At 42.4% G+C, this 20,375-nt stretch overlaps 1 protein-coding gene across 8 annotated transcripts in view; it reads left to right on the top strand.

Annotated features, from left to right (window-relative positions):
• Positions 1-20,375, top strand: part of LOC131685217 (neurofibromin) — a 53,678-nt gene that overhangs the window by 11,621 nt on the left and 21,682 nt on the right. For 5 of the 8 annotated variants that reach the window (XR_009304751.1, XM_058968789.1, XM_058968791.1 and 2 more), the window contains exons 5-6: positions 18,260-18,510; positions 19,373-19,972. Coding sequence is in view for 7 of the 8 variants with exons in the window: in XM_058968789.1 (XP_058824772.1) it covers positions 18,260-18,510; positions 19,373-19,972 (851 nt within the window). In the remaining variant the exon portion in view is untranslated. The remainder of the gene's footprint in view (positions 1-18,259; positions 18,511-19,372; positions 19,973-20,375) is intronic. The other 3 variants (XM_058968793.1, XM_058968792.1, XM_058968794.1) reach the window with 1 other exon arrangement.

Genomic DNA, 20,375 nt, shown 5'->3' with positions numbered 1-20,375 from the left:
GGCGCTTTGATTGCGATTTCAGCAAAACTAAATGCAGAAGTTATCAAAACTATAAAATCAAAAGAATTCGAGCATGTGTGGGTGAAAGTACATGTTAAAGACGAAACTCACGTTTTCGCTTCGGTGTATTTTCCTCCAAATTTTGCTCGAAAAACGACTTACGAAAAGTTTTATCATGCTGCTGAATGCATTATTAATAGTCTTTCCCCGCACGTAAAAGTTCACATATATGGCGATTTCAATCAACGCGGTATTGATTTCATACCAGATGCTGATAATGAGAGCATCCTACTTCCTGTTGTAGGGGAAAATGAAACTTTGCAGTTCATTTGCGATAAATCTGCCAGTTTAGGACTTAATCAAATAAATCACATAAGAAATCAGCGACATTGCTATTTAGATTTATTAATGACGAATATAGACGAAGACTTCTGTGTAACGGAATCACTTACTCCCTTATGGAAGAATGAAGCTTATCATACAGCCATTGAGTTTTCTATATTCTTGCATGTTAACGACAGACCTGGTGATAGTGAATTTGAGGAGGTATTTGATTACGAGTCCGCTAACTATGAAAGCTTGAGGCAAAAAATTAATGCAATAAACTGGCAAATGATTTTAAGAAATGAAGAAAATGTTGAAGCTGCCGTAGACATATTCTACAAAATATTATTTGAAGTCATTCACGAAGATATACCATTGAAAAGAAGAAGGCGTCACTATAACTCAAAACATCCCATCTGGTTTAATAGAGAAATCAAAAATTTAAAAAATCGTAAGCAGAAAGCACACAAAATCTACAAAAAATACAACAGCGAAGATAACTTAACAAATTATTTAAATCTATGCGATCAATTGAACCTTGCCATTGATATCGCGTTTGAAGAGTACAATGCAAGAACAGAACGCAATATAAAAACTTGCCCAAAAAACTTCTTTAATTACGTAAAAACTAAAATAAAATCGGATTATTTCCCAACAGAAATGCATCTTGATGGAACGGTAGGCGATAACTCAGAGGAAATCTGCAATCTTTTTGCAACATTCTTCCAGGAAGTTTACACTACATTTTCAGAGAAGGATCGAGAGCGTGAATACTTTTCATTCCTCCCAGAACTTTCAAGAGATATTAACATTAAACAGATAAAAGTACATACAATCATGGATGCCTTAAAAAACTTGGATAGCTCTAAAAGCCCTGGACCTGATGGCGTTCCACCGGTGTTTTTAAAAACTTTGTCAATAGAACTAACCGCTCCTTTATTTTGGCTTTTTAACATGTCTCTAGAATCAGGTTGTTTTCCTAAAACATGGAAAAGCTCTTTCCTAGTTCCAATTTTTAAAAATGGTAAAAAATCCGATGTGCGTAACTATCGTGGAATAGCTATCATCTCGTGCATTCCCAAGATTTTCGAGGCGATTGTTAATGAAAATTTATTCCACCAAATCAAGAACAGAATTACCCATGTGCAACATGGTTTTTTCAAAGGGCGTTCTACAAGTACAAATCTACTCGAATTCATTAACTACACATTAACAGCAATGGATAACGGAAACCACGTTGAAGCTCTTTATACAGATTTTAGCAAAGCATTTGATCGCATCGACATACCCATGCTACTTTTTAAATTAGAAAAAATGGGGTTTGAGCCAGGACTTCTTACATGGGTACAATCATATCTTACAAATCGTGAACAAGCTGTTAGATTTAAAGGGATAAAATCAATCCCAATTCAAGTTACATCAGGAGTCCCTCAAGGGTCTCATTTGGGCCCGCTATTCTTTATTTTATTTGTTAACGACATTTCCTTCATTCTAAAAAATGTAAAAGTTCTTATATATGCTGATGATATGAAACTATTTCTAGAAATAAGAAATGGTGAAGACTTTCAGACATTTCAAAACGAAGTAAATATATTTTATACATGGTGTAATAAAAGCCTGCTGAAATTGAATGTAAAAAAATGTAATTCCATAACATTGAGTAGAAAGAATAATATACAGAACAATAGAATCTTATTGGGAAATCAACAAGTAGAAAAGTGTGACAGAATAAGAGATCTAGGAGTTATTATAGATTCCAAAATAACATTCATAGATCATTATAACACAATAATTAACAAAGCAAACAGCACACTAGGTTTTATTAAACGCTTCAGCTATAATTTCCAAGATCCCTACACAATAAAGACATTATATGTAGCCTATGTGCGTTCAACACTAGAATATTGTAGTATAGTTTGGTCGCCTTTTTCAGCAACGCATGCAAACCGGATAGAATCAGTACAAAAGCAGTTTTTGATGTTCGCTCTTCGTAAACTAGGTTGGACTGGACTACATTTGCCATCTTATGAAGCACGGTGCATGCTAATTGACATTCAAACCTTGAAAGATCGTCGTGAATTTTCTATGGTATCATTTGTAAACGACATTGTATCACATCGTATTGATTCAATCGAACTTTTATCGAAACTAAATTTTTATGCTCCTTCTCGACAACTACGTAACCGCAGCATCTTTTGTACAATTCGCCATCGCACTAATTATGCCAAGTTTGGCCCTTTAAACCAAATGATGAATATTTACAACAAACATTGCGAAAGCATTGACTTCACTATGTCGAAAACAAAACTTAAGCAGCAGTTTAAAGTAAACCAAAATTTCAACTAGTGTTAAGTTAGTTTAATAATTATTGTAAGAAACCGGTCTACATCTGATTGACGACTTGAAATAAATAAATAAATAGATGGTGCGGTCGTGGTGTTCCTGTTTGAATACCTTCGAAGAGTTCGGTTTTGGCTGAACCCTGCACCCGGAAGTGAGTGTGGCAGAGGCCCACAGTTGGTGGAGTTGATTGCTTTTGGCTGATCTGGGCCGTGGAAAACCTCTCCAGCAACCGGGAGAGTATGGCAGTCGGTCACGTTTGGTCGTATTGCCTTAAATACGGTGATACTAGTCGGCGTATTGTAGAAATAGGAGGGATACCCCCTCCCGGACCAGGTCGTTGGCCCGTACGTTCCGTATAGATTCCTCCAGGTCATATTATCGCTGGAGGTCCTCGAGCTCCCGACAGTTACAAAGGAGATGTTCGAGGAAGAGTCGTGTTCACCAAGGTACGCAATCCGGTATTGGTTCCCTGGAGACTGTTTGGGCGTGGGTCACTCTAGTGTCTTCCACCCGGAGTCGGGAGAGGATCCTTTACTCCTTCAGGGTTACTCGGTCGGTCCAGCTGTCGGCTGATCCCTTGACCTTCTGTCAAGATCTGCACCAATAGTTGGTAAATCCGTGCAGATTTGTGATGTGATGTGATGTCGGTTGTTTCTTTCGTCTGGAAGTCCGGCTCGGGCTCATCTGCTGTGTAGGGCTCGCCGGTCGGCATCTATGCTCTCTCTGATACCGCTGTGGCCAAGGAGTGTAACCAGTGGATCTCGGTGGCCTGTACAATGGGGGGAGGGGTAGACGTTCCGAATGCGATGTCCCTCAAAACTGACAGAGTCGGTGAGAATAACTGTTGGTTCGTTTTTCCTTCTTTTGGCCATTGCCAAAAGGAGGACGGCAGTAGGGGAAAGACGGAAGGAGAGCTCGCTCTGACCCCGTCGTCCGCCTTAGAGCAGTCGGTGTATACATTGAGATGTTGTTGGTAGACGAGTTCCCTCTATTTCGATATAATGGGAGGGGCTTGTTGGGGAACTCTCTATTTTGGATGCGATGGTGTGAAGGTAACATTCGTCACCCGCTGTCTTCTCAAGGATGTTTAGTGCCAGCTTGAGGGCTACACTGACTGCTTCCCAGCGGCAGGGGAGTACTTCAGCCTCAAAGCAGGCTTCTTCGGCAGGGGTGCTTGGAGGTAGTCTGAAGGCTAACCGCACCGTTCCGTGGTATAGTGGCCCAAGGATAGTGGAGAGCCCGTCTAGATTTCGACACGTAACTGTTAGGGATCGTCCGATGTTAAGTGCTGTTCTACGGTTATTATTGGGGTGACGGAAACAGATAGTGCGGTCCAGTCGCTTTCTGCCTTCGCAGTTCTTTCTTATTCGTCGGAAGTTGGGTGTCAACGTATGTTTCCTGTCGAGGGTGACTTCGTGGATAACTAGTTCCTTCCGAAAAGGTATAATAGTGTCGTTGAGGCGGGTTGGTCTGGAGTTCGCTAGGTGGTGAGTGCCGTAGCAGTGAGTGGTAGAACATTTTTCGGTGAAGATGTTGAATTCTGTGGCGAATTCCCATCGGCTGACGACGTTGCACAGTGGTCCAAAACGCGAAAAACGTGCTCGTTTTGAATAACTTCGAAATGGTTAGTTATAGCGATTTACTATCTTCGGAAGAATTTATGACAATGAGACACTCCATCTTTATAAGTCAAAAGTTTGCACTCTACATGAACGGGCAAACCACTCTATATGTATTTGAAAGTACAAGAAAGATGCTGCAAGATTCTGTATGAATCACTTGTATCCGGTTGTATCCATGGCTCTGGTAGCTGGATTTAAAGAATATCGTTTATTAGTCTAAAATATTGATACGAAACATATTCGGTAAAACTGTTGAGATAAAGTGGTGGTACCTTCGGCAAAGTGTCGGGGAATATTCTTCTTAGAAACATTGCCGAAGACACCAGTTTGCGACCTTTACTAGTTTCTTAGATATGGTGCAATATTTATGAAAAGCCTACTAAAAGCGATTCATTCGGTAATCGCGCATGCTTTGATTACTTTTTGCCCGTTCATGAATTATTTGAGTGCAAAGTAGGCCATTTTTCGACTAAAAATTGTGAATATCTCAGAATCTGCTCAACATATTAAGTTGCTTCCTTCACCGAAATTTTGTATTTCATCAATTGTGATAGTTTTGTAGAACAATTTGAACTTTTAAAAAATCTTGGAAAGAAGTTATAATAAAAAAATTAATATTTTCGGTATTTCCTCTAATAATGCTCAATATCTCAAAGAATATTAAAGATAGACTATTACCACCTTCAGTAAAGTTTCTTGTAGAAGAATTTACTACAACTTTGCAGAATACACCAATTTGCTATCTTTAATTATATGAGAAATAAATTTTGAATCTCACTTATAGGAGGATTAATCATCAAAGATAAAGATGGGGCGTCTCATTGTCATAAATTCTTCCGAAGATAGTATATCGCTATAACTAACCATTTCGAAGTTATTCAAAACGATCACGTTTTTCGCGTTTTAAACCACTGTGCGTTGACGGCCGCCTGCAGTGATATACTGGTACGTGTGATGGTCTTCCCCATGGCCACCAGGATTATGTCGTCGGCGTTAACGAACATGTAGCTGCCTACGGGTTGTGCTGCGAAGAGCGAGTTTATCCTGACGAGGAATAGTGTCACGTCTAGCACTAATCTTTGTGGCTTTGGTCCCGCCTATGCAGTCCCGGCAGCGGCGGTTGGTGAGGTAGTTCTGGATGAATGTGCCGAGGTTTCCCTGCAACTCCATCGTTTGAGATCTTGGAGTACGCTTTCGCTTTTCGGAAGGCGTGGTCTTCCAGCCACGTAGTCAGTCACCGGTTGACCATTCTTTCCAGAGTTTTAGCGGGGCAGGACAGCAAACTGATTTGGCGGAAGTCACCAGTGGTACAAGCCCCCTGGCATTTTTTGGGAATGGGTACTACATGGGCTATAGTTTCCATATGCTTCTGGGAAGGACCCGCATTCCCAGATTGCGTTGTAAGACTTTAGAAGAGCGATTTTGTCTCTAAAGGGAGATGTCATAGGATCGGGTAGCCCACCCTGTCGGGGCTGTCGGATTTTCCACGAGCAGTACTGAGGGCGGCGGCGTGTTCCATTCCGGTGTTGTCGGTAGCTGAAGAACTGGGCGTGAAGGTGGTCAGCGGGGCTTGTAATCTCCTTTTACGCTGGACGAAGGCAGCGGGCAGGGCTTCGTCGGCGGTTCAGGATTGGAAGTGGTGTCCTATTCTCTTCGGAATTTTCTCATGGTGGTGTTGTTGACCGATAGGTAGAAGCCGTTATGTCGGCGTTTTCCGCTACGCATTTACTCGCCTACACAGCTCGGCGGTTGTGGAGTCCGGGTGGATGCCGTCGATGAGGTTGGTCCAGCTGGTTTCCTTGGCCGTTGGGATCGTTGTCCTTGCGGTATTTCGGAGGGCTTCCCGACCAGGGTTGTTAACACGTAACATTTTTCACGATAATTTATCGACGATACTCGTTAACGATAATGTATCGTCATCGGAAACTCCGTTAACGATAATGTATCGTCGCCTTCATCGTCATCGTCGATAATTGTATCGTTGTATTCATCGTCATCGTCGGTTCATCGGTTATAGCGATACATTTTGCGTTACTTTCCCGTTTATTGGAGCTGAAGTTGATGCGGTTAACTTTCAATTGTTTAGATATAAATACTTATTGAAGGACATGTTGTTGGCAGTTGAAAATCAATAGTTTTGGACATACACTATACACAGCGGGGTCCGACGATGCGTCAAAATGATTTTTTTCAACTTTTCGGGAAAGTGTATTATATTGAAGGGAAAGTTGTTGGCAGTTGAAAATCAATAATTTTGGACATTTTCAATACGCAGAAGGATCCGACGATGTGTCAAAATGGAATTTTTTCAACTTTTCAAGTAAGTTGCTGCACAGAAGAGTCCCAGGTGCATAGTGTTTCCAAGCAGCAAAAAGGTGATCAAAAATGTTTTGACCATGAAGAAAACAAATTTTGAGCTATTGTGTAATTAGTAATTTTTAGCACGCAAAAACATATATTGAAAAAGCTACTAAACCACTATTATTAGGCCATTCACAAATTACACTACACATTTAAGTGGTTGCGTAAGCACGATATACTTCGTAGATTGCAGACTGATGACTCTCATTCCCAGCCAGACTTGAGGAGCATTGTATGGGAATAACAATTGATCCAGTCCAAGCGAGAGTTTCGCCTGAGAGCCACCATTGCGAGCCACGACCATCTTTACAGTAACTTGGGATGAGAAAGGAAGTGTTGATGTGGTACTTACTTAACGGAAGGCACCGACTCAGTGACACTCCCACAAGTACCACGGATTGGGTAGTGGGTGGGTTGTTAGTCAGGGTTCGCTTCAAGCAAGCGATGTGACCGAGACTATATTTTCGTGCATGTTTGAATAGTTTATTGACTGTAGGATACGTAAATCTTCTAGGCGTTTAAACTCTGGCTAATCGTTTATTGAAATTGTTTCATCGAAAACAACTTGAACTCCGGACAGCCGGCTGTCGGGAGTGTTGTCGACAATGTAAAATGGACCGTAAACAATGAGTTTAGAAGTGGTATAGTGGAACATTCAAAAATTATGTCAGGCAAAGATTACCCAATACTAACTAACTCTCTGTCATATTGCCACGTTATTTTTCCCCTTGGTCTAATACGAATCAAATTCTTTTAGTTTTTCCTTCATTTTGTAATAGCACTTTTATGCCGCTACTCGCAAAAGTGTTCATGTTCTATAGAATTTCTTATATACATGGCGCAATCGTGCGTAAAAACGGCCGATTGCGTCAAAGCACATGACGTGCTCCCCTCCCATTTATGTCACAATTAGTCATATCTCTTTCTCTTAATAGCGTGGCAGAATTCATAAATGGTCCTTATTGGTATAATCACAAGCATATTGAGATCCCGTAACTTGAAATTTTCCACTTCGTTCGAGTAAACGTGCCGATATTACAATGAAGACGCGAAACAGAAAAAATACAAATACTGCGTTCCTAAACGATATTAACATCATGTACGAATCAAACACCCCCCGTTTCCAAATAGTACGTACTTATTCTTAGCTCAGTATAATTGACTGCTGAGTTAATGAACTAAAAGTAAAGCATTAAATATGACCATAAAACAATTGTTCCTCGTGCTGAAATGATTGCCGCAAATTGGTAATTGGATTTGAATTGATCTTGCCAATTCTCCACCCTCATACATAATTCAAAATTCATTCACTCAGACAAGACCATGCGTATTTCTCACCTGCATTAAAGACCCGGTGGATTCGTTTCCTAGTTGGTCAAATAAACACTAAACAAACAAATAGATTAGTTTGTTCAGTCTAAAGAAATGTCAGCTCGATTGGCATCAACCGGCGGATACGTGTTCCCTTACAATGTCATTAAATGAAAGTACATTTAAAATTGCATACGACAAAATATGTGCAATTCAGAATATAACGAAATGAAGATTGCTTAATTATTTCCATTTAAAAAAGATCTAAAAAAATTAGTTGCATAACCAAGGTGGTTCATTTTCAAAGATAGCAGTGCTGATGAATCACTGTATAAAATTGGTGATAAGGGACGCGGACGAAAATAGCTGACCACCGCCATTACAATACACATTTAAGTGGTGCGGTGATTAACAGATTTTATTATAATTTCAATTTACACTAGAAGATTTTGAATTTTAAAAAGGATAATATACATATTTCCAATGTATGATTTTTTTCTAGTTGAGAATCTTTTAACCCCCTCCTCCGTTTCTTCTCTCCACTATGTAACAAGATGCTTCATGCTTCCTTCTTTTACCCTCAAATATGTAGTGAACGGCCTCATAATAGAGTTTTATTCGTTTTTGAATACAGTGAAGACCCGTTTTTATCAGCCCCTTGGTGAATTTTAGGCTGATAAAACGATGCCATTGACAAGATCGGCACATATTTTTTCTGTTCCTGAAGAGATGAAGTCGAAACGCAAACAGCTGGACTAGTATATTTTTTCTTTCTTTTTAATAAACCGCAGCGGTTAAAATATTCTTCTTTAGTCCCTCGACAAATCCTCATAACCCGTTCTGATTATTTCCCTTAAGAGGTCTTACAGTACAGTATTATTATTTTTGTATATTTTGCAACTCTAAGATAAGAAAAATACGCTGAAGAAGGAATTTACTCGAACTAGACTTGAACGTAGGCTAGAGCCCACCAAACGGTTTTGATAGTATTTGTTTTACAGGTTCGTCTTGGTGAAGCTATACCTGCGGAAATTTGCGGCTTCCATACTAAAACATTGCTTTTTGGACTCTAAAACATTCGATAACTTCTAAGTTGTAAGAGATACAAATAAACCTACATTACAAAAATTCTGTATTTTCTTATGCTGAACGAAATCTTGGAACATTTTGAAATTCTACAAAATTACCAGAAAAAGTATTTTGAAAAAAAAAGCAATTTTCTGGGGTGTATCAAAGAAATCTTCACAAACGTATAATCATCGACAGATAGACACATAGTCTCTTCAGCGAAGTTTTTTTTTTTTTTATTCATTTCGTTTATTTGATAGGCACAAATGCGTTAGCTTGGCGGTGCCAAATTCTTTTGTTTTTACATTTTGGATATTTTAAAACTAGGAGGTTATAATGGTGAAATATTTTTTTTTTTTAAAAGAAAAATTTTACAGCTATCTTAAGACTAGAAATAAGATTCTATATACAAGAGAGGGAACAAAAGATTTTTTTTTATGAAAAATTTTAAAACAAGGAATTCAATAGTAATAGTTTTTAGGAAATATTTACAGTTATCTTAAAACTAACAATATAGTTTGGTACACAAAAGGGGGAACAAATGTTTATGAGAAAATTCACCGGTGTTTTAAAACTAGGGATACAATTCTATTTACAAGATGGGGGACAATAGTTTTAACAAAGAGGTAAAATTACAACTATCTTAAAACTAGGAATACAGAATACAAATTTGAACTTTTTTAGCGGAGACTTATGCTTGGTCAAGATATTCAGAGGGGGCTGTAGAAGCAGTTGTATCAAGGACAGGGGAGAGAAAGCGTAGATGGTGACCGGGAGAGAAGAGCAAAACTTGCAACTTTCGGGCAAACGGGAGATCAGCGAGACAAATTAGCGCCTCAGTCTAGTAGGTCGGATTGGCGGATGGTATTCTTCGGACCCGCGGGGAATCCTTCAAAAGTCATCGGACCTCGAGTCGCTCTCGCTTCAGTTTCCGTAGTGGTAAGTGCGACGGCGGTTACATAGTTGCAGTCTGGAGCTGATCGGTCCCAAAAGGCAGGAGAAAACTTCTAAAACGAGAAATAAAAAGAGAGGGGCTAAATTGGGATATTTATCGTTTTTATGAAAGTATAAATAAGGGACATATAGGGGAAATCACGATTTGCCAGCATATCTCGGACTGGGACATTGGGTGGTCTACCTCGGGCCCGAAGGGAATCCTTTAACTGAGACCTGGCGTCCAAATACCCGGCGCATACCCAGACAACGTGCTCGATGTCGTGATAGCCCTCGTCACAAGCGCACAGACTACTCTCCGCAAGCCCAATACGCCGCAAATGCGCATCCAAGGTGTAGTGGTTGGACATAAGTCGGGACATTACACGAATAAAATCCCGACCCACATCCATCCCCCTGAACCAAGGCTTCGTTGATACCTTTGGGATAATGGAATGTAGCCATCGTCCAAGTTCACCATTGCTCCACGAGGTTTGCCAACTGCTGAGTGTCCTCTGACGACAAATACTAAAAAATTCGTTGAAGCAGATTGGTCTTTCATATATGTCACCATTTAATGCGCCCACCTTTGCTAATGAGTCGGCCTTTTCATTGCCCGGAATAGAGCAATGAGAGGGGACCCAAACAAAGGTAATTTGATAAGATTTTTCAGATAACGTACACAAGGACTCCCGTATCTTCCCCAGGAAATATGGGAATTGCTTTTTGGGCTTCATCGCACGAAGAGCCTCGATGGAGCTGAGGCTGTCCGAAATGATGAAGTAGTGATCTGTGGGCAGAGTGTCGATGATCCCAAGGGTGTACTGAATTGCAGCTAACTCTGCGACGTAAACTGAAGCGGGATCATTGAGCTTGAATGAAGCGGTGATAGTATTGTTGAAGATACCGAAGCCAGTGGACCCATCGAGATTTGATCCGTCAGTGTAGAACATTTTGTCACAGTCGACTTCTCGGAATTTATTATAAAATATATTGGGGATCACTTGCGGGCGTATATGGTCCGGGATTCCACGAATCTCTTCCTTCATGGATGTGTCGAAGAATACAGTAGAATCAGAAGTATCTAGGAAACGAACACGGTTGGGAGTATATGAAGAAGGGTTAATGCTCTGTGCCATGTAGTCGAAGTACAAGGCCATAAATCGGGTTTGAGAATTAAGCTCGACGAGCCTCTCGAAGTTTTCAATCACCAACGGGTTCAGAATGTCGCATCGGATGAGCAATCGATATGAGAGTTCCCAAAATCGATTTTTTAGCGGAAGAACGCCCGCCAGCACTTCGAGACTCATCGTATGGGTCGAGTGCATGCAACCCAAGGCAATGCGCAAGCAACGATACTGGATTCTCTCCAGTTTGATGAAGTGTATGTTCGCAGCGGAGCGGAAACAGAAACACCCGTACTCCATCACCGACAATATCGTTGTTTGGTATAACCTGATCAGGTCTCCTGGGTGGGCACCCCACCATGTTCCAGTTATTGTTCGGAGAAAATTGATCCTTTGTTGGCATTTCTGTTTCAGATACCTAATGTGACATCCCCAGGTACCTTTAGAGTCGAACCATACCCCGAGATATTTAAATGTGAAAACCTGATTGATCGTTACACCCATTAATAGAAGCTGGAGTTGCGCCGGCTCACGCTTCCTAGAAAAAACAACCAACTCAGTTTTCTCCGTGGAGAACTCAATACCCAGCTGAAGAGCCCAAGCAGACAAATTGTCCAAGGTATTTTGTAATGGTCCTTGCAACTCGGCAGCTTTGGGCCCTGTGACAGAGACCACGCCGTCGTCTGCAAGTTGCCTTAGCGTGCATGAATTGGCAAGACAATCGTCAATGTCATTCACGTAGAAATTGTAGAGCAGGGGACTTAGACATGAGCCCTGGGGAAGACCCATGTAGCTAAATCGCAATGTTGTTAAATCGCCATGCGAAAAGTGCATGTGCTTTTCAGACAACAGGTTTAGCAAAAAGTTATTTAAAATTGGCGAAAGACCATGCTGGTGCAGCTTCTCTGACAGAATGTTGATAGAAACTGAGTCAAAAGCCCCCTTAATATCCAAGAAGACTGATGCCATCTGCTCTTTGTTAGCATAGGCCATTTGGATTTCTGTAGAAAGCAACGCAAGGCAATCGTTCGTCCCTTTGCCTTTGCGGAAGCCAAATTGTGTATCTGACAGTAAGCCATTTGCTTCAACCCAATTGTCGAGGCGATACAAGATCATTTTCTCGAACAACTTCCGAATACAGGACAGCATTGCAATCGGCCGATACGAGTTGTGGTCGGAGGCTGGTTTTCCTGGTTTTTGGATGGCGATGACCTTCACTTGCCTCCAGTCATGAGGGACAATGTTACCCTCAAGAAACTTGTTAAATAAATTCAACAAGCGCCTTTTTGCAGTGTCAGGCAGATTCTTCAGCAAGTTGAATTTGATTCTGTCTAACCCTGGGGCGTTATTGTTGCATGATAAGAGAGCAAGTGAGAACTCCACCATCGAAAACGGTGTTTCGTTCGCGGTATCGTGAGGAGACGCGGCGCGGCACGTTTTCTGTACCGGGACAGAGTCCGGACAGATCTTCTTGGCGAAAGCGAATATCCAACGGTTTGAATATTCCACGCTCTCGTTGGTACTATTATGGTTACGCATACGTCGAGCCGTACCCCAAAGAGTGCTCATCGCTGTTTCTCTCGTTAACCCGTCGACGAACCGGCGCCAATAACTGCGTTTTTTGGCTTTCATTAGACTCTTCATTCGCCTTTCTAACGACGCGTACTGTAGATAGCTAGCGGGTAACCCGTCTTCCCGGAAGGCCTTATATGCAGTGGACTTTTCCGCGTACAGCTCTGAGCACTCTTTATCCCACCACAGGGTGGGAGACCGTCCATGGGTATTCGCGCTGGGTACTGGTTTAGTCTGAGCTTGATTCGCACTGTCGAGAATCAAGCCAGCCAAAAACCTGTACTCTTCCTCCGGAGGAAGTTCTTGAGTGGATTCGATTTTAACGGATATCGCGGTCGCGTAACTCTTCCAATCAATGTTCCGTGTGAGGTCATACGAGACATTGATTGTTTCCGATGGTCTTGAACCGTTAGCAATTGAAATCACGATAGGCAAATGATCGCTACCGTGGGGATCAGGGATCACCTTCCACCTGCAATCTAACTGTAGCGATGTCGAGCATAGCGATAAATCCAACGCGCTTGCGCGTGCTGGTGGTGTAGGAATCCGCGTCATTTCTCCCGTGTTTAAGATGGTCATGTTGAAATTGTCGCAAAGATCTTGGATTAATGTTGATCTATTATCATCATGAAGACAGCCCCATACCGTACCGTGCGAGTTAAAATCTCCCAGAACTAGCCGCGGTGCCGGTAAGGATTCCGTGATATTACAAAGCGTTCGGTGCCCTACCGAGGCTCTAGGAGGAATGTAGATGGAAGCAATGCAAAGGTCTTTACCTTTGATTAGAACTTGACAAGCGACAATTTCAATGCCTGGTGTCGAAGGGAGGTTAATTTGGTTGAAAGAATAGCACTTTTTGATCCCCAAAAGTACTCCTCCATAAGGGTTTTCTCGATCCAGACGGATTATATTAAAGTCGTGGAAGTTGAGATTTATATCGGAAGTTAACCAAGTTTCACATAATGCGAAAACATCACATTTTAAACTGTTTAGTAAGAATTTGAAGGAATCGATTTTCGGGAGGATACTTCTGCAATTCCACTGTAGGACAGTGATCGAATCAGTGACCTCGTTTGATGACTTAGCCATCGAAGGATACGATCGCTGCAAGGAGGGGCCATTTAGCAGTCAACTGTTTCAAAAATGTTTGCACCATAGGGAGAAAATGTATCAGAATGCTTTTAAGAGGATCAGTAACATTGAAAGCTGTGAAAATTAAGTCCACTATGTCAGAAAATTTCATTAGTCCGCTACTGGACTGAGTATTTGTTTGAAAAAAGGGAACACTTGGGGTTTTTGGTGTCCCTGGAAGTGGTGGATACTCCTTGTTAGAATTAAAATTTCCAAGTCCTGGAGCAAATTGCTTCGGCTTTAGTGCATCACTTCCGTTGGATTTATTGATTGTAGTTGGCGCACTCTGAGTGGATGACACCTTGGCACCCTTACGAGGCAATCTAGGGGAAGCTTGATTTTTCCTCTTCCTGGACTCCCCTGGGTTAACCAAAGATGTTCCCTCTTGTGGGTCGTCAGATTCTTGCTCAACGCCAGCCAAAAGAGCAAAGGAATTTTCGGAAGGGACAGATGGCGAAGCATTCTTAAGAATTTCTGCATAAGAGCGCTTCGAGCGTTCCTTAAGGGAGCGCTTAATTTTATCCCCGCGCTGTTTGTACGCGGGGCATGATTTAAGATCATGCGGAAGGCCCCCGCAGTAAATACACTTCTCAGTTTCTCCACTGCAAGCGTCATCCTCATGTTCTCCCTCGCATTTGCCGCACCTTTTCTTATTGCCACAATAGGTGGCTGTGTGGCCCAGCTGCTTGCAATTGCTGCAGTTCATTACCCGCGGTACAAACAGGCGAACCGGTAGACGAACCTTATCCAGGAGGACATAGTTGGGGAGGGAAGACCCGGAGAAAGTCACCCGAATCGAGTCTGACAATGAATAAGTTGTCTTATTATTCTCAGTTTTTGCTGAATACAATTGCTTGCATTCCAGAATCTTCACATGTTCAAGTGAGGGGTCCTTAAAGCAACCAACTCCATACTTCAACACGTCTTCGCACTTCAAACCCGGCTCGGCAACGACCCCGTCGATCTCCACTGCCAAACAAGGTATATACACCTTAAATTGCTTTGTAAAGCGCTCGTTGCGAGCAATCTGGTTTGCCTGGTCGAGGTCATTCACTAATATGCGTATCTTATTAGCTCTAACACGTGTTATCTGAGCTACGGCCGGGTAGTTAGCAGTCAGCTCCCGTGAGATCTCTAAAATATTAAGCGATTTCGTAATGGGCCGGAAATAGACCACCCAGGGCCCAGTTGAACTGGGTGGGTATGTTTTAATACGAGGAGGACTGGGGGAATCAGGGGAGGGAGTAATTTCGGGTTTATCCGGTATATCCATGGGAATATCATTCCCATCCAATGTTACTTCGCCCTCGGCCATTTAGGCACGAGGATAGCCCGTGGTGTAAACGAGAGATGAAACTTATATTCAGGGGAAAGGGATCTAAGAAATAGCGACAGATCGGGGGAAAGGGAAATGAGAAAAAAAAAAGATACTTAGCTTATATAGCGGCTTGTCCGGTTATTGAACTATTCACTTCACCAACCTAGGCACCGGCGAACAAAGCCTGCCGCAAACAATGACTGGCCTTCACAATGTATATATTTATATTGATCCACTCTATGCACAGCACAAGAAAACGATCTGCTTCGATCGAGAGTTCAGACGATTGTGATTCAGCGAAGTTAATACTTAAGATATTCTCAACAACTTCGCCACTTTTTATTTTCATAAATGGCCAAACAAAAACTTGCTTCTCAGCTTTAGAGGGATTAATCACCCAACTAATACTTATTAAATGCAAAAAAATATAAATAAACTTTGCTGAAGACATTATAGCTAAAAATGTTTTTCTTGGTGCAAAGAATTTCTTTCACCTTTTTGCCACTTTGGAAACACTGTGCACTGGTGGTTTCTCCTGTGAATTGAAAATGTCCAAAACTATCGATTTTAAACTCCCAACAACCTGCCCTTCAATATAAAAAGTTTGCGAAAAGTTGAAAAAATTTCTATTTTGACGTACCAACGGTACATGCCCAATAACTTCTTCAATATAATAAACTTTCCCTAAAAGTTGAAAAAAATCCATTTTGTCACATCGTCGAACCCCCTGTGTATAGAAAATATCCAAAACTATTGATTGTCAACTGCCAATAACTTTCCCTTCAATATAAAACTCTCCCGAAAAGTTGACAAAAAATTCCATTTCGACACATGGTCGGACCACCCGTCCGTCCGTTCGTCGTGGTTTGGAATCGATTGGGAACCCGGGGCTTCCGGAGGTTGCGTTTGGTGGTAGTTGAGTTGTCTCTAGATTATCAACAGATTGAAGAATCGGTGAGTGTTGGTGGTATTCAATGGAGGTTTAAACCACCTGGTGTTCCGCATTACTAAGCGATTGGTACGTTCCGTTAAAACTACTCTTCGTGCGATGTTGCAGGAACGACACTCTACGGACTTGACACTACGGACGGTGCGATTTGCATTGCCCGAGACAATGAACACAGTAAACGATCAATCGTTGACTTATGTTACAGACGACCTGTTGGATCCTGAACCGTTGACAACGAGCATGTTGCTGCTGGGACGGTCAAGTTCGACCATGATTTCGATAAATGAGAGTTGAACTGTCGTACAAGCAATCCCAGATTTGTGCGAATCGTTTCTGGCGTAGATGGTTTGCAGATTTTCCTATTATCTGTTTACTACCAGGAAGTAGTCTACACCGGCCTTTACACAGGTTGCCTTAGCAATTGGGCTGGGAAGCAGGTCAGAAGCCGCACGGAAGCTTTTGTGCTACAGGGGTCTCAAAATGGTAAAGACCTTCCGTATTGCAGGACAAACTTCACCCCGTAAAATATCCTGCTGTGGATTACCATCTGACTAGTGTAAAGAGATGTACGGCGGTTGCAACACTTGTGGCGGTAACAGATCTTTTTAATTAGTCGCAACTTGATCTCGCAGTCGACATTGTACCATCGAAGGTGTGGTACGACGGTGAAGCAATGGTAAGCAGTATCATTTAACAGGATCAACATCCCTGCTTTTACCAGCGGATATGTTAAATCTAACTGATATCGCTTATCGGCCCATTGCCTTTGCGACGGCTTGAAGTTTTAGACGGGTTCATTCTATGGTCCGACCAGCACAGTGTCATCGGCGTAGACGAAAACGTAGATTCTACCAGGCAGGCTCGCGAACAGAGAGTCCATGGCCACCAAGAACAGTATGACGATGAGTACATATCCACGGTGGACCCAGTTGACCTCCGGAAAGGTGTCGGACCGGCCACTCTGGATTCCCACCCGGAAGGTATGATTGGACTGGTAATCGCTAAGGAATCGACCTAGGTTTCCAGTGATCCCCAAGATGGCCAGCTCTCGCAGTATACTAATACCGTGTAACGCCACGGAATATACTCTTGATCCGCAGGAACGCATGCGGGATGGTGGCATCTTTAGATAGGGTCGCAAATTGCGTACCTTGCTCGTTACTTATAGTCACGAAGTCGATCTCTTGTTCCCTTTTACGGTAACGCCATAGCCGCTGTTTCATCACCTTTCGGCCAGACCTCTGAAGTCGTGGAGTCTGGAGAGGCACCTTCATAAAATCTGATCAGGCTGGCGTTGTGGGTGGTATCTGATCGTACATGACCTGAATAAGGAAGGGAACGGCAAGAATTGTTCAGTCACAAAATTCTGCAACAGTCAAGCAAATAGTGGATTCCGTTTGTCCGCGGAGGAATGTTGAGAACAACAGCGTCATTGTGTTCGACTATTTCGGCGATATCGTTCCTTCTCCTGTTGCATGCCCGTTTACATCTCCCATGATGATGATGATTCGGGTCTCCACCTGGTCAATGAGCAGCTGGAGTTTGTAGCCCTCGTTTCGTATTCTACCAGAAATAGACAGGAAAATTACGGTGCACCTGACTGTGTATTCAATCCTGCGGAAGACGACAACTACTTCGGTATTCTGTGGTGTCGGTCGGGATGGTGCAGATAGCTGACAGCCCAGGAGCTTACCCGGAAGAGGTTGGGTCTCCCGCATCAGCAGTCGCTGGACGGGGTTAGTACGGTGAGGTGGGTGCTCGCGTTGTCGCCAATCATACTCGGATTTTAGTCGAGTTGGAAGGGTCTTATCATGAAACGAAAATTTCTAACATTTATTTAGGGTATTGGCCCTCTTGCGCAAAAATTTCTTCATAACGATTTTTCCCTTCAGGGATTTTTTTTGCATGTGCCGCTTCCTCATCAGCAAACTAGACCATTTGTGCTTTCTAGTCGAGACATCACTCGAAATCAGTCAGTTGTGTAGGCGTTGACGCAAGACGTATGAATTTTTAATCAATCGTCTAACTAGTGCCAGTATTGGTGCTAATTTGGATTTATAGTCAAACTGGCCCCAAGTAGGTGCTAGTTACTGATGAGAAAAATCCGAAACGTAAAGTTCCAACCTTCAGAATCATTCACCTGCAAACGCACCGCTTTCTGGTCGACCAGAAATAATCTTATCACCACTTTCATTCACAGCCCTGGTTTGCCTGTCCGAGGAGGTCCGTTCCCGTTGTCACGTGAAGCACACGTTACCGCGATGGCCGGTAGAAACCGGTGTCGCCGCGGAACCTGGTAGTGGTGGTGATCATCTGGCAGCTGGGGGTACTGCCGGTTCGCAAGCCGGTACCGCTGGTAGCCAAAATGTGCGCCGACAAAAATCCTGGGATATGCTGGACCAATCGGCGATCCAGTTCGCACGTCAATCGCACAAAGTTCAACCGCATCAGGTAAGCAAGTTCGCACAAAGACTGTTTGTGGCAATGTATACCTGCTACGGCAGATGCCGTAGTAATAATACGATTTTCGTTTCACTACAGTTCTAGTTTGAGTATTCAATTTCTAATAACACAAAAAAAAACAGTTGTTCATATCCCCTTCTTGTGTAGAGTTTAATTGTTGGACACATTGACGTAGGGTATTTAGTGAGGATTTCATTGTTTTCCGATCGGGTAGAATATGTTAATTGGTTTTAGTGATACGCTAGATTATCATACCTGACCTCGCGATGGTACGTTAACTCATGTCACCTTGTTGAACTTCTTTTTCTTGAACCAGTTGAGTTTGGTAACGTGTTAGATGTTTACTGTCACTAGAAGTTATTTTGTAAGAATATTTCGTTATCGATCATTTTATTGGTGTGTCTTTCTTTTTTAACTTTCTTATACACGAAGTATACAGAGGCAATATGTCAATCACCTTTTTTATGTACAAAATTCGGCGCCTAGTTTGTTTTAGTTGGTTTACCATGGAACGGTTGAGATTGAACAAATTGACATATCGAAAGACATGAGAAAGTGCTTCTCGCAAAGTAGTAGTTTTAACCTGGGAGGACGTCGATGTTTAAAGAAATTTACTGCCAATGGATTCTTTTGATTCCAAATCCGGCAAAACGATTTTGCATTACTAGATAACTAGTTTTGTTCCTAACCAATTCTAATTATTAGATAAGAAAAAATATAACTTGGTAAACCAACGATACAAACTTATTCTCTTCCCAGTATAACAAGTAACATTGCAACATACATTTTCCTAGTACAAAATTATTTACGGAACCCATTTTTGTATGCACCCCACCGTTTCCTAATCTAGGACCCAGCTATCAGAGGAAAATCCTGGCGAAGTTTAGACTTAACCCATAATCCGCATCTAGGAATGATCAGTCATTCCACGTTTGTGTCACATGCCTGTACTAATACTAATACGAGCACCCCCTCTGCGTATAACACCACAACCAACAGCAACAACACGATCACCAACAATTCAAACAACACCGTCGGCAGTAGTCAGCTCGGTGGTGCCTACCACCGGAGTGATTTCCGCAATCGTCGCTCCTCGTCGGAACCGGTTAATCACCAGATGGTGTTGACTAACCCGAACATTGCCAAACTGTTGGCCCTCAGACAGGCTCACATTTACCCAGCGACTGGCATCTCTTCCGCTCCCCTCCCTACTGGTTTTGGTCAAAATTGTAGTACTGGAAATGCAGCTACTACCACCACCACCACCACCAACAACCTGACCACTGCTCATACAAGTTCTGCCACTACCACCAGTACGCTAACGATCAATACGGCCAACAGTAGTGCCACTAACAGTACTAGCCCGGCACAGTCTATCGAAGAGATTGAAAACGACGATGAGGCAAATAACTTCATCGTCGACTGTTTGCAAGACATTTCATCGATCAAAGTAAGGAAACTATGTGCAGAAACTAACTCGCAACCAGCAATCCAAATTGTATTCTTTTCTCTCGAATATCTTGCAAGAATCAATCTCTCTGGTTTCTCTTTGTCTCTTTTCTGTTATCACTACTTTCTATTCCACACACCCACTTAGCAATTGGCAATCGGTTCGTCTACCCCGAAATCTCTTTCGATCTACCTTACTCTGTCCTTTTCTGTGAGTTTGTATTAGTTGATCCCCGTTCGCGCTGCATCCCACTTGATATCACTTACACTAGGTCTGTAACTGTCCTGACCTGGTCCTGGCTGACTGGCCAATCGGGGATCTAAGAGAAGACCAGTCAATTACAGCTATCGTTCTATCCTACTGCGATATTTTACCCGCACTAAACCTAGTTAAAACACATAAT

This window comes from Topomyia yanbarensis, chromosome 2 (assembly GCF_030247195.1).
Source record: "Topomyia yanbarensis strain Yona2022 chromosome 2, ASM3024719v1, whole genome shotgun sequence".
NCBI classification, from domain to species: Eukaryota; Metazoa; Arthropoda; class Insecta; order Diptera; family Culicidae; genus Topomyia; species Topomyia yanbarensis.
Note: the sequence above shows the minus strand (reverse complement) of the source record. Positions and strands in the feature narration are given on the sequence as shown.